Source organism: Rhagoletis pomonella, unplaced genomic scaffold (assembly GCF_013731165.1).
Source record: "Rhagoletis pomonella isolate Grant_MI unplaced genomic scaffold, Rhpom_1.0 Rhpom_scaffold_00003, whole genome shotgun sequence".
NCBI lineage: Eukaryota > Metazoa > Arthropoda > Insecta > Diptera > Tephritidae > Rhagoletis > Rhagoletis pomonella.
The window spans coordinates 92,408,492-92,423,615 of NW_023458557.1; the positions used below are offsets into that span (position 1 = coordinate 92,408,492).

Consider the following 15,124-nt stretch of genomic DNA (forward strand, 5'->3'; position numbering starts at 1 on the left):
GGTTGGCTGGTGTCTTGACAGAATTATTTTTATTTCCGAAGCTGTTTGAAAGTCAACGAGCCGAAATTAATTATCTCAACCAAGGCGAATTTATATAAGATGGTGTTACTAGATCAGCTGACGGCTTCTAATGTCAAATTGAAAAATTTTGTTTGAATTTCCACACACATTCTTACATATATTAATTCACCTTGATCTCAGCATTTTATTCTAAGTTTCCGTCTTTTTTGCTGTTCAAAGCTTGAGTGACTTCGGCTCATAAACTACATAAATAAAGGGCTGGTTGGGTATTTGTTTGATGCGGCTATTTACTGCATGAGCACGCAGCGTTTTTCTCTGCCCTTGAAATTCATTTTATTTGCAGTTACCTTTTCTAGACTGTGTTTAGTTTCAATGTGTTTTAAGAATTACTAAAAAATTGACCTATTTATCACAACATCAATCAAATCTTTAACTGTGTGCTTAAATGAGCTTTAGACTTTGACGCCTTATTAAGAAAAATAAAACAATTAAATTTTTACAAATGCTGAAAATCGAACTTTTACCCCAAAAGTCACTCACCTTTTAAGACTGCGAATTTTGGAAACAAATTGATTAGAATATTTATTTCTCATCACATAATTACGTCATAATTATGTTTCGATAATGCAAATACCGTAATAGTCAAACTTACTTTAATACTGACAGCCGAAAAATATGCTTTAAAAATGAGTATTTATCACCTTATTACATATGGGCTGAGCGAGAACGTTTATAAATTCTTTGTTACATATTTGTCTGCATGCAGTAACGTAGCCAAGATTTCGGCAAGAGGGTTTGAAAAAAAAATTTTGCGATAATTGATAAACATATTTCAAGGAATTTTCAAGGCGTAGAAATGGCCACTGTAATTGGAATTTTAACAAAAGTTGGGCCAACGATTTCTTTTTTTGGATCTAAAGTTTTTTAAAGGACCTATTCAAGTTGCTTCCCCCAAAATATGCATGCCTTGCAGTCTTTTTCTTGCTTTGACTAAAAGCAATCTTACTCTTTGCTTTAGTTTTAGCAAAGAATTTGAGAGTGCGAAAAATGAGAGTTCAACAACTCAATGAGCGCGAGATATAATTCTTTTTATGAACACAGACTCTATCATATCTTTATGCCATAGAGTAAGAGAAATATTTTCATTTAAGTTTAAGTTGCTGCCCGGTAAGAAATTCCAAAGTAAGGTTTCAATTAAGAAAAAAATTTTTAAATTTCATTTTATTTTTTAGGCATACATAAGAAGTAAATTAAAGATTCACATACATATACCGCTGAATTAAAAAATTTTCGAAAGAACTAAAAACTTCTCAAAAATATCCAAGTCACTTAAAACAGCTCATTTTCCCAAAATTTCGCGTTATAGCGAGTTAAATTTAAGAAAATTTCCTAAAAAATTGCTAAAAGTTATCGAAAATTGCTGGAAGTAAATATACATAAGTCGTTAAAAGTCTCGAAAACTGCGAATAATCATGAATCATTCCATTTTATTTCAAGCATTAAACAAAACAAAACAAAAAAATAACGGTTTTTATCTACAAAAAATATAAAGAGAAAAAGTTGTCTAGCTTTCTTACTCAAAATAATGAAAATCAATTTTTTGAAAGTTATTAAATATTCTTGTTACTTTTCGTTTTTACTATTTGAGCATTTATAAAATGCGAAGTTTCAAAAGATTATATAAATATAAATATATAAACTCACAAGTATTTGCAAAGTGTCTGGAAGTAATGCAAAACATTCTCGAAAAATTTCAAAATTTTCGAAACTTTCGTAAGGTTCAGAGGTAAGATATTTACGAAAAAATCGGTGAAAATCTCAAAACACTCGAAACCTGTTTCCAATATGCTTTAAAAAAAAAGCAACAATTTTCTAGTTTTATTGATATACATATATTTTTATAGCCAGGAGGTATCTTTAAAATATTTTTGAAAACGTGATATGAAAAATCTTGAACTAATTCATTTAAGTTTCAAAAACTAAAAATAACTTTTATGTACAGTCGATAAAAATCAATACATGTAATTGGTTCAATTTATGACTGTTGTATGTTTTTTTTATTGGAAAAAAGTTGTGCATCCTATATAAAATTTTAACAAAATTAAATTTGTAACTTTTTTTTTTAATTTTGAATGTGGTTGTCTCCGGGCGTCTGCTTGCTAAGTACAGGCATTAAAATTATAAATACATTTACACTCACTCTTTTTTTAGCACGCCATGTTCTCTTATTTTCACTGCTTGCTCTTATCCACTAACAGTATCATAAATTAGTTATGAGAGGGGTCATGACAAGTTTGAGCTTTTCAAGAGGCATGAGCAAAATAAAAAATTTCCTTGCGTAATTTAAGAACCTTTTTTTCATCATAAAAGAATTATATTTTTTTTTAATTAAAATGAGGTGCAGTAAAGAAAATATTCCAAATTTTTTAGTTCCTAATATATCATTTTTATTTTATTCAAAAATTGAATTAAAAAAGTGAGAAAATTTTATTAAAAACATTAAATAAAAAATAAAAAATAAAATATTTCAAAACTTTACTAAAAACCCTTCTTAACAAATTCTTTGCATTAATATGGGTGAATGAGTTAAAAAAATTTAAATTTAAAAAATTTACTAAGTGGAAATACATTTCCATTTAAGTTTTTAATTTTTATTTTTATTGGAATTAGGTGTGTGCAGTATTTTTACCATTTTTTTAAGGGCATTAGTTTTTAATTTTATAAAAAAAAAAATTCAAAAGCGTTTAAAAATTCTAAAAAATCCCCTTTAAATTATTAGCTGTAAGGGTATTCTTAGCAATTTTTTAATACCCAACATTTTTTTTTATAAAAAAGTATTCACAAATATTTGAAATTTTACTAAAAAACACTTTAAAAGATTACTTCACATATTTTTTTTTTAAATTAGAATGAAGTGCAGACAAGAAGATATTCCAAGCCGTTAAGTTCTTAATATTCTGTTTTGATTAAAGAAAAAATTTTGTTTAGAAGATTTTAAAGTTTTATTAAAAAAATATATAGAAAAAATTATAAAAAATATTTAGAAATATTTCCAACCTTTATAAAAAAAGTTGTTAAAAATTTTTAGCATTAATTTGCGGGAATGTGTTAATTTCTTACAAAATAACTTAAGGAAAATACCTTTTTTTTAAGATAATTTTTTTTTTATTGGAACTAGATGTAGGTAAATTAATGCCCTTTTAATTTTACAAAAACAAATATATTGAAAAGTATTTAAAAATTCTACTAAAATTCAAATTGAAATTAAACAAGTGAAAAAGTCTAAGTTCGGGCGGAGCCGAACATTAAATACCCGGCGCAAGTATTAAATATATGTTTTTCACCTTTCCGAAAGCTACCGCTACATGGTAAACCGAGGTGTATCCATTTTGAGTAAATTAGCGTCCTTAAATTTCGAAATATTGAAGTTTCAAGCATATCTGAAATTTACTGTTATATGAAAAGCGGCCGTAATTTTAGTTCGATTTCAATAAGTTTCAACGTTTTGCTTCTATGTGGCAAGTACAATAACCACAGCGAGTTTGGTACAAATTGGTAGAACGGTTACCGAGATACATATATGTGATCATAAGTGGGCGGTGCCACGCCCATTTTTCAAAATTGTATCCTAAACGTATTTCTTGGTAACGAATTGTTGCAAGCATCAATTTTGAATAAATTAGCTTCAATAATTACTGATTTATCGAAGATTTCGTATTTCTCTAAATTACCGTTATATGGGACTATTGTCCTATTTTAAAAATTTTCGGCCATTTCGTATGTTATACCAAGGTTAACAACTGCGCAAAGTTTGGAATAAATTGATGCAGCGGTTACCAAGATATACACATGTAACCATAAGTGGGCGTGGCTACGCCCATTTTCAAAAAAATGTTAATATTCTTATTTTTCGTCTAAAATTTATTAAAAATATCAATTTTGAGTGAATTATCTTCAGTAGTTACTAAAATATCGCAGTTTTTGTATTTCTGAAAATTACCGTTATATGGGAGGTAGGCGTGGTTATTGTCCGATTTTGCCCATTTTCAATACCATCCGTCCTACGCCCGAAAGAAGTGCACATACCCAGTTTCGTTAAGATATCTCAATTTTTACTCGAGTTATCGTGTGCACAGACGGACAGACGGACGGACGGACGGACAGACAGTCACCGCTTAATCGATTTCTCTTTTCATCCTGATCATTTATGTATACATTTGTCTATATCTATCTCGATTCGTTTTGCCTGTTACAAACAACCGTTATGTGAACAAAGTTATAATACCCTTGTGCACAAGTGCGCTCGGGTATAAAAAGTAGTTATTAGAAATACTCACATCTTTCCAACGACACCTCGGGGAAATGAAACTCGACCAAGATATGAGTTTTCTTTTAATTAAAATAAACTTCATTGTGTTATTTTCATTGTATATATTTTTTGTTCAATTTTGATTTTTAAAGCGGCTCTATTTAAAACATCTACTCGAAAATTTTTTATTTAAATTTTGACTAGTAAGGAATTTGCAACAGATGAGATATCAGGGGCTGCAGCCCCTTAGACAACCCCCCATACCGACGACGCTCCAATCGCTTTTACGTGTAGTGTGTTTATCAACAAAACGCAGCAGTGACAAAACGAATATTAAAAAACCAGCTGGGGTGTGGTGGAAATCACGCGGCATATTTTTGTTTCTTCGCAGCGTATATAAATCATTGTGGTACCAGCAAAGCTAGAGCGAGCACGTAAAAGTGGAGAGCAAGCATTGACTAACTGAGTATACAAACAACGCATACCTTCAACATTGTTATCAAACAGTAAGTTGTGAAATTTCTTTAACGCAAAACGATTTAACTTATTTCACATTTTTTATCAAATTAGCAAATCATCTCGCTATGGCCATGCGTCGTCTGCATTTGCTGAAATTTGCCTCCTCTAGCGCTTTAGCCAACCCAAGTACATCTACACGCACATTCGCCAACAGTGCCGGTCAACAATTCACCACGCTAAATGTCGACGACAAAACCGGGATCGCCACTCTCACACTCAACCGGCCGCCAGCCAATGCGCTCAACGCTGCTTCCATGAGCGAAATACAGCGCACCATTCAAGATTTGGAGAAATCCAAATGTCGCGGCCTCATACTCACCTCGGCATCAGATCGCATCTTTAGCGCTGGGCTCGATCTGAAGGAATGCTATCAGGCAGACACAGCGAGTTTGAAGGTCATATTTTGTGCGCTACAGAATTTATGGCATACACTTTTCGCCACACCCCTCACCACTGTGGCGCTAATAAATGGCCACGCCATGGCGGGTGGTTGCTTGCTGGCCGCCAGCAGTGAGTATCGCATTATGTTGCCTAACTTCAAGATCGGTTTGAATGACACAATGGCGGGACTTGGTGTGCCCATGTTCGTTATGGATTCCTACACGAATGCGGTATCTAGCAGGCGCATTGCTGAACGTGACCTCACCGCTAGTCGCGTATATAGCAGTGAAGAGGCGCTGCAGGCGGGCCTGGTGGATGAAGTGGCCACAAGCAAAGAGCAGGCGCTTGAGACGGCAGTGGCTCTTATTAATAGCTTTGAACAGCGCACTCTAACAGCGCGCGCTAAAACAAAGCTTCTATTTCGTGCAGAAATTTTGAAGAATTTTGAAAAAAATAGTCAACATGATTTGGACATATTTCTGAGCACCATACAGAGGCCTGAAGTGCAAGCATATTTGGGTAAATATTTGCAAAGTTTGAAGAATAGGCAGTCGAAGCAGGCAAAGGCGTAGAGCAGGAGGCGTTCATGATGCGATTGTTTGTGAATCGATACGACAAACAAAAAGTGTTCCTTATACTGAATGAATAAAATTTTTATTTAAAATAAATTTTAATTTTTGAATCCAAATGGCTTCGTCCAGTTTATCAACATTAAGAAATAAATAGTTGGCTTTTGATATTTGAATTGTGAAACGTTAAGAGGCAGATAGTTTCAATCAAGCAAATATGCTGATAGAAAAGAGAGGGTTAATAGAATGATGCAAGATGTCTCATGCACTCATATTTTGTTGGCAAATCAATGGCTTTCCCTTTTATGTAATCACCGGAAGATGACCGACTGCCTTTGGATGAGAAAATTGCACCCCACCTCATTCACTAAAATGCACAGCGTCGGCAATTGAAGACCTCAATCAAAAGTTACCATGCGCCCACACCATTCTGGTATTTTTATATCGATGACTGAGTGGAAGATCGAGCTATCTCGGCAGCTGTCAGAAAATTTCTCGAGAGCGCTCTATTTCAGAATTAAGCTCAAAACGTCCTACCTCAGCTACCGCTTCAACAGCACCCTATATCAGCATATTTTCTATAATTATATTCAGTTGGGTTAGGATGTTTTCGAACCTGCTGCCGAAATAGGTCGATCTTCCATTTGGCCGTCGATATGTAATTGGCTAGTGCTTTGGGCATGATCAACTTTTGCCAATCGTGTTTAATTTATACGTCTCCGAACACCTTTTGCTCCTTTCCCAGGAAGTCTCTATGATCTCAGGTGACACTCACTGCTTCATTATAACAAGGAACAACAGCCAGATAACACTCAGAACATGAATAAACTCTTACCTCAAAGACCACGTCTATCTTTCAGAATACGAAACATGCACATAGGCAAAAGGATTGAGGCTCGAATTCAACGAAGAGGTATACTGTACCATAGTTCCGATCGTAGGAGGCACTACAGTAGGAGTAATGAACTCAAATCACTTGACGGAAGTATTTAAGCAAAGGACGAAGAAAGTCTTATTATGAACCATAGGTACTAGCGACACTTATTGCTTTCACCTTCACACCACCATCAGAATTCCACCCTTCGAACCGTGCCTTCTTCTGACACCCCAGGACTATTTTGCGGCGCTACGGAATTGTTTAACTTAAGTTGATACTTAATATCTGTTAGGTTTGCACAAAATCAACAGATGCGCAAGAGATATCTGAACGAATCGTCCAAGATTCATTTCGACGCAAACCCGAACAGGCAGGTCTAGTAGATTAAGTTCCTATAAGTCTCGTTTCATGATAGCCATTACTGGAGTCAAAATACCACTTGCAACAAGGCTTCGTCCACGTGAGATCCTTACAACACTAAACTCGTCCAAATACATACTCATTGTAGATTTTATTAGCAAGCGAATATAATGGCCACAACACTGGCCTCGATTCGTAACGGTCGTGAACAAGAAACTCGTCTTATAAAAATGCGTATTTCGGATTACAGCAGTCGTGAACCTACTGCTCGTCTCTTAATTCGGTATATGTAATTCGGTATACTGTTATATTTAATCCGAAATATGAAGTTTTACGTGACGACTATTACGACTCGCCCTCTGGTTTGATATGCCTTTCCTTTTGGCTGGACTGTGACGAAGTAAAATGTTCAATCAACCTACCGTCACACAATTACTTACCTGTGTCGAGACAATTTTCGAGTTAAGCACCGTTTCGAGATCTATAAGGCCCTCTGGTTTAATAGTAAATCGAAAGAATTGGGAAATTGATCCTGTGATATCTTTAAGGCAATATGTGCGAAACGGATACACAAATGCGAAATGTCCACAGAACCTAAAAGACAAAGATAACACATGCTTTCCTATGCAGTCTAACAAGCTTTCCTTGCAACCATTCCACTTGTTAGGTGAAAAGTCCGACAGTAGATGCTCATACTTCTGTATAGATATATATATATATATATATAAGCATATCTATTTTTGAGGTCTGCTGAAAACGATGGTTATATTCCGTTTTTCGTCTGTGAAGCTTCTATGTCATATAACAACCGATCACATCACATGCGTAAAACAATCGGCTGCCGGAAAAAATAAAGCCAGTTTGTGAAAACTCAAAGTTATTGTGATCAGTATGCAAATTTTTTTTTAGACGGAAGTTGGTATCCATCAAGTAGCCCGTCTGTGTCTCTTCAAAATACGCCTTCCCTGAACCACTTCTACATTGCATCAGGGAGAGGCCACTGGATTTCGTTACCCAACAAATTGGCGGAGTATCCAAAGGTAAAATATATATAAGTATATTTTTCGTCAGCTGCTTATGCTGAACGTTACAGAAGTATGTATAAGTTGTCGTTGAATTTGCCTACCAACTGAGACAGGTAACTTTGCAATCATGTAAACCAAAGACTTCCCCACACAAGTTTATATTAAGATTTGCATAAAATTGCAAAGGGAATTTCGACAATATAACAGTTGATATGCAATGCTCACATTGGCTATAAACCTTTGGCAATGAAATACAAATTTGTTTTGCGTACAAATGCACAAACGACATATGCAATATGCAAACATTATTTCACCCAACTTCACCTATGGAATAGCAATGCATTTGTTTGTTTATCCCAAGTGCCAAACTTGCAAGTGAATAAATTTCTATGAAGAGTTGCTGCACATAAAGTTACTGGAAAGTTTTTATTGCATATTGCAAGTGAGCATTATGATGATTGCGCTATGTAATAATAAATGTGAATGATTTTTTCACAACTTGCCACACACAAAGATATTGTAAACATGAAGTTGCAAATGCAAATGAACTTGCGAAGTGGCATACTTTTAAAAGAATTAAAATTGGTTAAAACTTTCATGTAGGGCGTTATACTTGTATTTATGTTGCTTTGAGTACAGGAGATGACATGCTTTAAATTTATTGTACGTTTAAAGAGATCTGCGGTTAGCGATATGACAAATTTAGGTATGATGTGATCTCGTGATGTGGCGATGTGATCGGAAATCCCTTTGCATGAAATATATTTGGTATTAACGAATACCCGCTTCAAAAACTATTATGGCCTCATTCATAAGAAACCAAATATATTTAGAGAGCTTTATGTAGTGAGCTGTTCAAACCAATTTTCGATTTATGGAGCATTATATATTTTTTATAAATATAAGTGTTAGTCAATATATATTTTCGAAGGTATTTAGAAGGTAGGTTAAGTATCGGCTAACTCAATATTTACCTTATCAGTTTAAGCGAAAAACATTTTTTGAACAGTTGGCAACCCTTCTTAAAAATAATTTCGGCAGTAAAATTTCCAAAACTTCTTTAGTTTTATACCCAAATTGCAATAATTGCTCTCAAACCGCATATATATTTAATTGTTTGTGTTTGAGGGTACATTGTGTTTGAGGGTACAATATACTATTCATGAATACTTAAATAAGGCTCTTAAACAATGCTTTGCCCATATATGTAATAAGTGTTATATCTTGGGATATTTGAGTAAGGTTGCCACTCATTTTCCATTCTATAAAATTTAGCTAAAACATCGCAATGTGGATATCGGCTGAAAAGTATTTTTCAGAACTTTGGTCACAAAATATTTTCCCTCAGGATTGCCACACTTTAATGTAATAAAAATTTTTATTTTGTTAATTTCAATCAACATTTTTTGTATGTATACACAGTAAATATATGCTCAAAATATGTACCATATATTCCAGCGTATTTGGGAATAGGGTTGAGACCTAAATTTTAGAGTAAGGAATTTACGTAATAGATATCGAAATCTACTTTTTTATTTCCAAAATATTTTTTTAAAGCTAGCCAAATCTAGAAAACCTTAAAAAGTATATGCACTATGGGCAAAGCTCGCTCAACCTGGTACTAAATTTTGATGCAGGTTGTGTGAACTATTTATAATATAATATATATAATAATACACATATATTATATTGGTGTTAAAAGAAAGAGTTTTAGACATTAAAAATGAAAATGAAAAATTGGCAGAGGTAAAATGTTTTTGATTCAAACAAAAATTACAACTTTAGCAAGTTTTGCGTTGAAATTTGAAATGGTTTGCAATGCAAAACCAATTTTCGCAATTTCTGAAAATATCTCTTTAATGTGCAAGTTCTTGACCACTGATTTTTGGCGTTTGAACGCCACATGGGTTTTAATGATTAGGGCTTGAAATACAAATTTCATGCTTATTACCGATATTTAGGATGATGTTATGCAATGAGATATCACATGATGTGATATGATATTCCAAAGATTTTTCAAGCAGTCAAGATCAGAAAGTTGTTTGCAGCTGCATCTAAATTTTTGTTTAAGTGATTTGACGTGTGTCTTTCAGTGAGCAGCATACAGCAAATTCTTAAACATGTTTTTTAAAATCATAAGTTAAATGTGATGTGATTGGACTATGTGATGTGATCGGACTATGTGATGTGATCAGACGATGTGATGTGATTTGCCAATATGATATCCCGCAATACAAGGGGAAAAATTAAGTGATTTAAAAAGGTTTGAAATGAACACAAACCGCATAGTAATTATACAACCTGATCTCGCATCACGTGATATGAAATCATACGATAAGAGTTTCTAATCACCTTCCACTCTACACAAAAAAAAAAACCAAAAAATGTCATCTCCCTCTATGGTAAATGCTGCATAAAACGTGTTTAAGTGTTTCATTCAATTAGCAGTCACCACACTCACTTAGCCAAGCGCCGTAAATCTATGAAACTGCTTACCAGTAGTCGTCGTAAGTAGTACATCACTACAACCACGGTGCACCGTTGACTTTGTATCCTTGACACAACTATAGCCAAACCGTAATTAATGTGTGTACGGCAACAACAAATACGATGTCGAATATTCTTCTACTTTCTACACTCATTTCGAAAAGTACTTTTTGCATCCTTTTTCTAATGAACTTACTAAGCACAGCAATGGCGCCACTAACACTTAACTGGCTGGCCACGAGTAAACAAGTACGTTGAAGGTATGTATGTACTGCGTACACATACACACACCCAACCACTCTAAGGTAAATGCATTGCAACATTTCCAACGTGTTGAACTCATTTACTATTTTGCTGAGTATTTATTAGCTAGCGGGCATGTTGTGACCTTCGTTGAGTAGCAAATACAGAGTATGTAGTTAGCTAACGGAGAAGAGAAGAATTATTGCGTTGGCTACTGCAATGGCGGGTGGAGTACTCGTTGGCGGGCCGCTGATGGTAAATTTCATCAACGGTGAGTTTGTCTGTTGAAATCTCTGGGTTTTAATTTGTATTACAATTTGTCTTTTGCATTGAAAATTTATGTGCTTTGATCGTCAGTGAAATTGACCTTTAACTTCTCACTTCTAAAGAGGCTACGAGTAATAGACTAATTTATGTGCGAACGGTCAATGTGTTGTGAAGAAGAGTTAATCCTAATTAAATGTGTAATACATATTGTAGTGAAATGCTGAAATGTTAATTAAATCGTGTATTCGGAAGGGGCTTAATTGCTTAGTTTAGTTAGTTGTTTACCGTGTTGGCCGTTGGCAATGTGCTTATATTGGAATTTTAGCCGATAATTAGTTCCTAATGAAAGAATTTCTGATGTGAAACATTTGAAGTTAGAGTAAGGATTAACAAAAAATGTTCACACTGCCATAAACGACAAGATTTTAAAAAGCCTTGAAGCCGTACACATGGTGTTAAGTTAGTTGATAAAAATGTCAATAAATATTGAAAAAAGTCGCCGCCATAGATACTAACTCGATAATAATATCGATAAATATATCAGACGATTTATCGATAACAAAAACATCGATAAAGTTATCGATAGCGGGAAACTTCAAACCATATAATTGCTTTGTTAAGCTTTTTTCCGCGTAATCAAAAAATATCTATCGTCGACTTTTCCGTTCTTAAGCTAAATTTTTGGCATAACTTATTTCCTCCCCAAAATTAGGAGCCTAAACTTCGAAAGTAAAAAATGAAATGGCATTAGAGAACTCGCAAGGAGCATATCCTATGAAATTTATTAATATTATCTTTGTGTTTGACGAAATAACACAGCGATCTTAGAAGCCACAGAGCCGGATATCTAAGAGAAATTTTAGTATTGAGCTACAATTCCTGGATTTCATCGCGACCTTAGTTCTAAGATTGACGCATTATCGAATTGCGTTTTTATGTCCTGCAGAATTTCTATGGCTCATGCGAGTGCATTTCTAATTTAGTCAGCTGATAGTTCGGGCTTCAATGTCTTGTAAGAATTCAAGAATTCAATCAAGTGCATTCCCTTAAAACGTTCTAGATTATATCCATCCATTCATCTTGTTTGGACAAGGTTTTCCACTTTTCCTATGCCTGCGAAGGATTCTGGACCGATGAAAGCGTTGATGCTCTTTATCTCGAGTTTATGAGCAATCTTATTTCCTCCCACACCAATGTGTTCTGGAACTAAGAGAACACAAATTTGAAATATCAAACCATGATTTTTAAAATTTTCAAGATACGCAAGTTTTGATATATGTAAGTTGGTAAAATCCGATGACTTTAATAGCCGCTTGGCAGTCCGTCGAGTTCGTATTGGTCGTATTGTTCTGCTTCCGGCAGTAGCGCTTGATATTGAGCCACATATATCATATGTTTTCCCATAGGTACCAAGTATCTCGAATTTGGTTCATCAGTCAATGAACCATCCGTGCACCAAGCTACAGTATGTTGGGCTATAAGTTATGTTACGGATATACCCACCTAATTCTTTTTTAACTAAATTCGGAGTAAACCTTTTTTTCAAAATTGCACTTCGGATGGATACATGCTGTTCTTCGGTGCTGTTTCCTTATATTATTGACTAGCGACTCAGAGATCCTTCTGTCGCAATGGTGGTAACAGTTATCGCTATATAAGACTTCTTTGCTTGAGTTTCCATGGCTTCAGTTATGAATATGCTTGCCTTTTATTTTTGTGAGCACCTTAATGGCTTCTCGTTGTCGAGTTTAATAAATCCAGACGATGGCTTTTTAAAGTATGTTCACAGATCAATATTATCTCAATCAAAGCTCGTGTTTTAATCACCCCGTTTACACAGGCAAATCTCAGATTATCAGCCGTAAAATTTGTTGTGCTTGTTATTCTCACATCTCAAGGAAAAGTTATGTTTCTTCTCTGTGCCAACGTGATCACGTTTTTCTGCTATAATAAGCAACATAAATATATATTAACTTAACATTTTATTAAAAATACCTTTACAAATCTCTTTTCCTTGCTAGCGTCCATTTTTGTTTACTTTTACATTTGGCAGTTCTCCTCTGTTTCGCAAAAACAATCAATAAAACTAGGATGGACACCGAAAAGTTATCGGTTAAATCTGAGATTCACAAGGGACGAATTTTATATGGCTAATCTCTTGTTCTAATTACAGATTATGGTGTTAAGCTCGAAAATGAGGATAATCTACTTATATGTATGTGAACCTAGTATTAAGCTGTCATGGATCACGTCAAGAAAGTTTTTCTCACATGAACTTGCACTTATCGACCTGTGGTTTCTATGTTATCCCTTTGCTATTTATTAAAATTGTCTTTGGCCTGTATTTTCTAGTTAGTGGTATTTCTTAGTACTTATGACTTCATTACTCAGTGTAAAAATAAAGAATTTCCGGATTTACGAAACTATTTCATGATTTTCGAGACTATTTCGAAGTTTTTGAGACTACTTCGATATTTTTAGGATTTTCGAGATTATATCGAAATTTTGGAGATAATTTCACTATTTTCGGGGCCAATTCGATTTCGAGGATTAACGGTAGGAACTAGTTTGGTTTTTTCGAGAATAAATATATCGATAAATATATCAAAAAAATTATGGATTATTGTATCGACAGCATATCGACAATAGTATATCTCTAACAATATCGATATGTATAACGTTTTTATATATATGCATATAAATATCGATAAATATAACGAAAATTCTGAAATAGTCCCGAGAATCATGAAAAAGTCTCGAAAATCTTAAAATGTGGTGAGTAAAGGTGTTGTCAATTTAGGTGTGGTAGGATCAGGTGTGGCGATTTAAAGTGAGGTGTGGTGAGTTTGTGTACGGTGAGCAGATTTGAAGTGAGGTAATGTGAGTTGTGGTAAAATAAGTTGAGGTTAAGGTAAGGTATTAATTGATCAAATTTTCCCTAAATCATTAGGTATTCAGTTTGTAAGCATTAAGCCATCTACTAAATACCTTAGTACTTTAGTGAAAGTATTTTGCATCTCCAAAGTACCTGAATTTTTTAAGAACTTTGTACCAGAGTATTTTGCGCCTACTAGATATTTTAGTTTTTTGAACTTAAGTATCAAAAAGCTTCTAAAAAACCTAAAGTATTATTTACTTGAGTGTTTACCAACCCCCAAATTCCTAAATATTTTTCCTAAAGTATTTAGCAATTCCTAAATATTCGATTTTTTTTATTGAATATTTAGACATCTCCAAAATCTAAGTAATTGAGTATTTAGTACCGAGACTGGTAATTTAAATACAAAACTACTTAAGTATGCCCATCACTGATGATATCAAGGTGGTTCATGCCAGGTTCACATTCCATTTCAGCCCCAGGCATAGCAATTTTTAACACTAATCAATACTAATTGGATTCCAAGGCAAAGGAGCTCTTCGAACTTTCCCGCAATATCCTGTCCAGTAGTACTTCTCTATATATAGTGTGTAGCACAAACGATGAGATACTTCTTACCATTTTTTAATATTCGCCATTCGTTCTGTTTATTGGATAGAATTATGAAGCCGCCTTCTTTAAATTTTTTGTCTTTTTCATATCTTCAATGGTACTCTTCGAACAATATATGTACAAATGACTCCAAAAAAGCCAGAAGAGCCAATCTGCATAATTTTATTTTTTTTTTTTTTTTGATATATAGCCCGGCGTGCCGCGGGCTATTACAGTTTTCATTCTAGTAATGCATTTTTATTTTTTTTTTTTTTGTATGTCAGCTAGGCTACTCCAGCTCCCACGGCCTCACATGCATTTTTTTTAAATCCCAAAATTCATATTGACGCCAGTCATTATTTAGTTTTGTATGGTATTTATTTCAAATTTATTTATTTAATTATACATACATATGTCTCTATATTAACGGTTATGTTCTTGCTTGATTTGATAATATCAGCGCTCTTGATTTGAATGTTTCATCAAATGCACGACATCACTATATAGCAATAGCTTCTTATTATTAAATTAAATGCAATAAACTTTAGTAACTGCTATTTATAATAATTATATATTTATGCCGTATTTTTTCTTAAA

At 33.9% G+C, this 15,124-nt stretch overlaps 1 protein-coding gene across 1 annotated transcript; it reads left to right on the top strand.

Moving 5' to 3' along the window:
- The first annotated feature begins 4,725 nt into the window (after positions 1-4,725).
- Positions 4,726-5,953, top strand: LOC118736685 (enoyl-CoA delta isomerase 1, mitochondrial-like). Its single transcript, XM_036466727.1, has 2 exons — positions 4,726-4,836; positions 4,901-5,953. The coding sequence occupies exon 2, from the start codon at positions 4,915-4,917 to the stop codon at positions 5,800-5,802; it is 888 nt and encodes a 295-aa protein (XP_036322620.1). The 5' UTR covers positions 4,726-4,836; positions 4,901-4,914; the 3' UTR covers positions 5,803-5,953.
- Positions 5,954-15,124: the final 9,171 nt, after the last annotated feature.

Coding starts and splice junctions, on each gene's coding strand:
- LOC118736685 (XM_036466727.1), top strand. CDS start 4,915: ATGGCCATGCGTCGTCTGCATTTGCTGAAATTTGCCTCCTCTAGCGCT.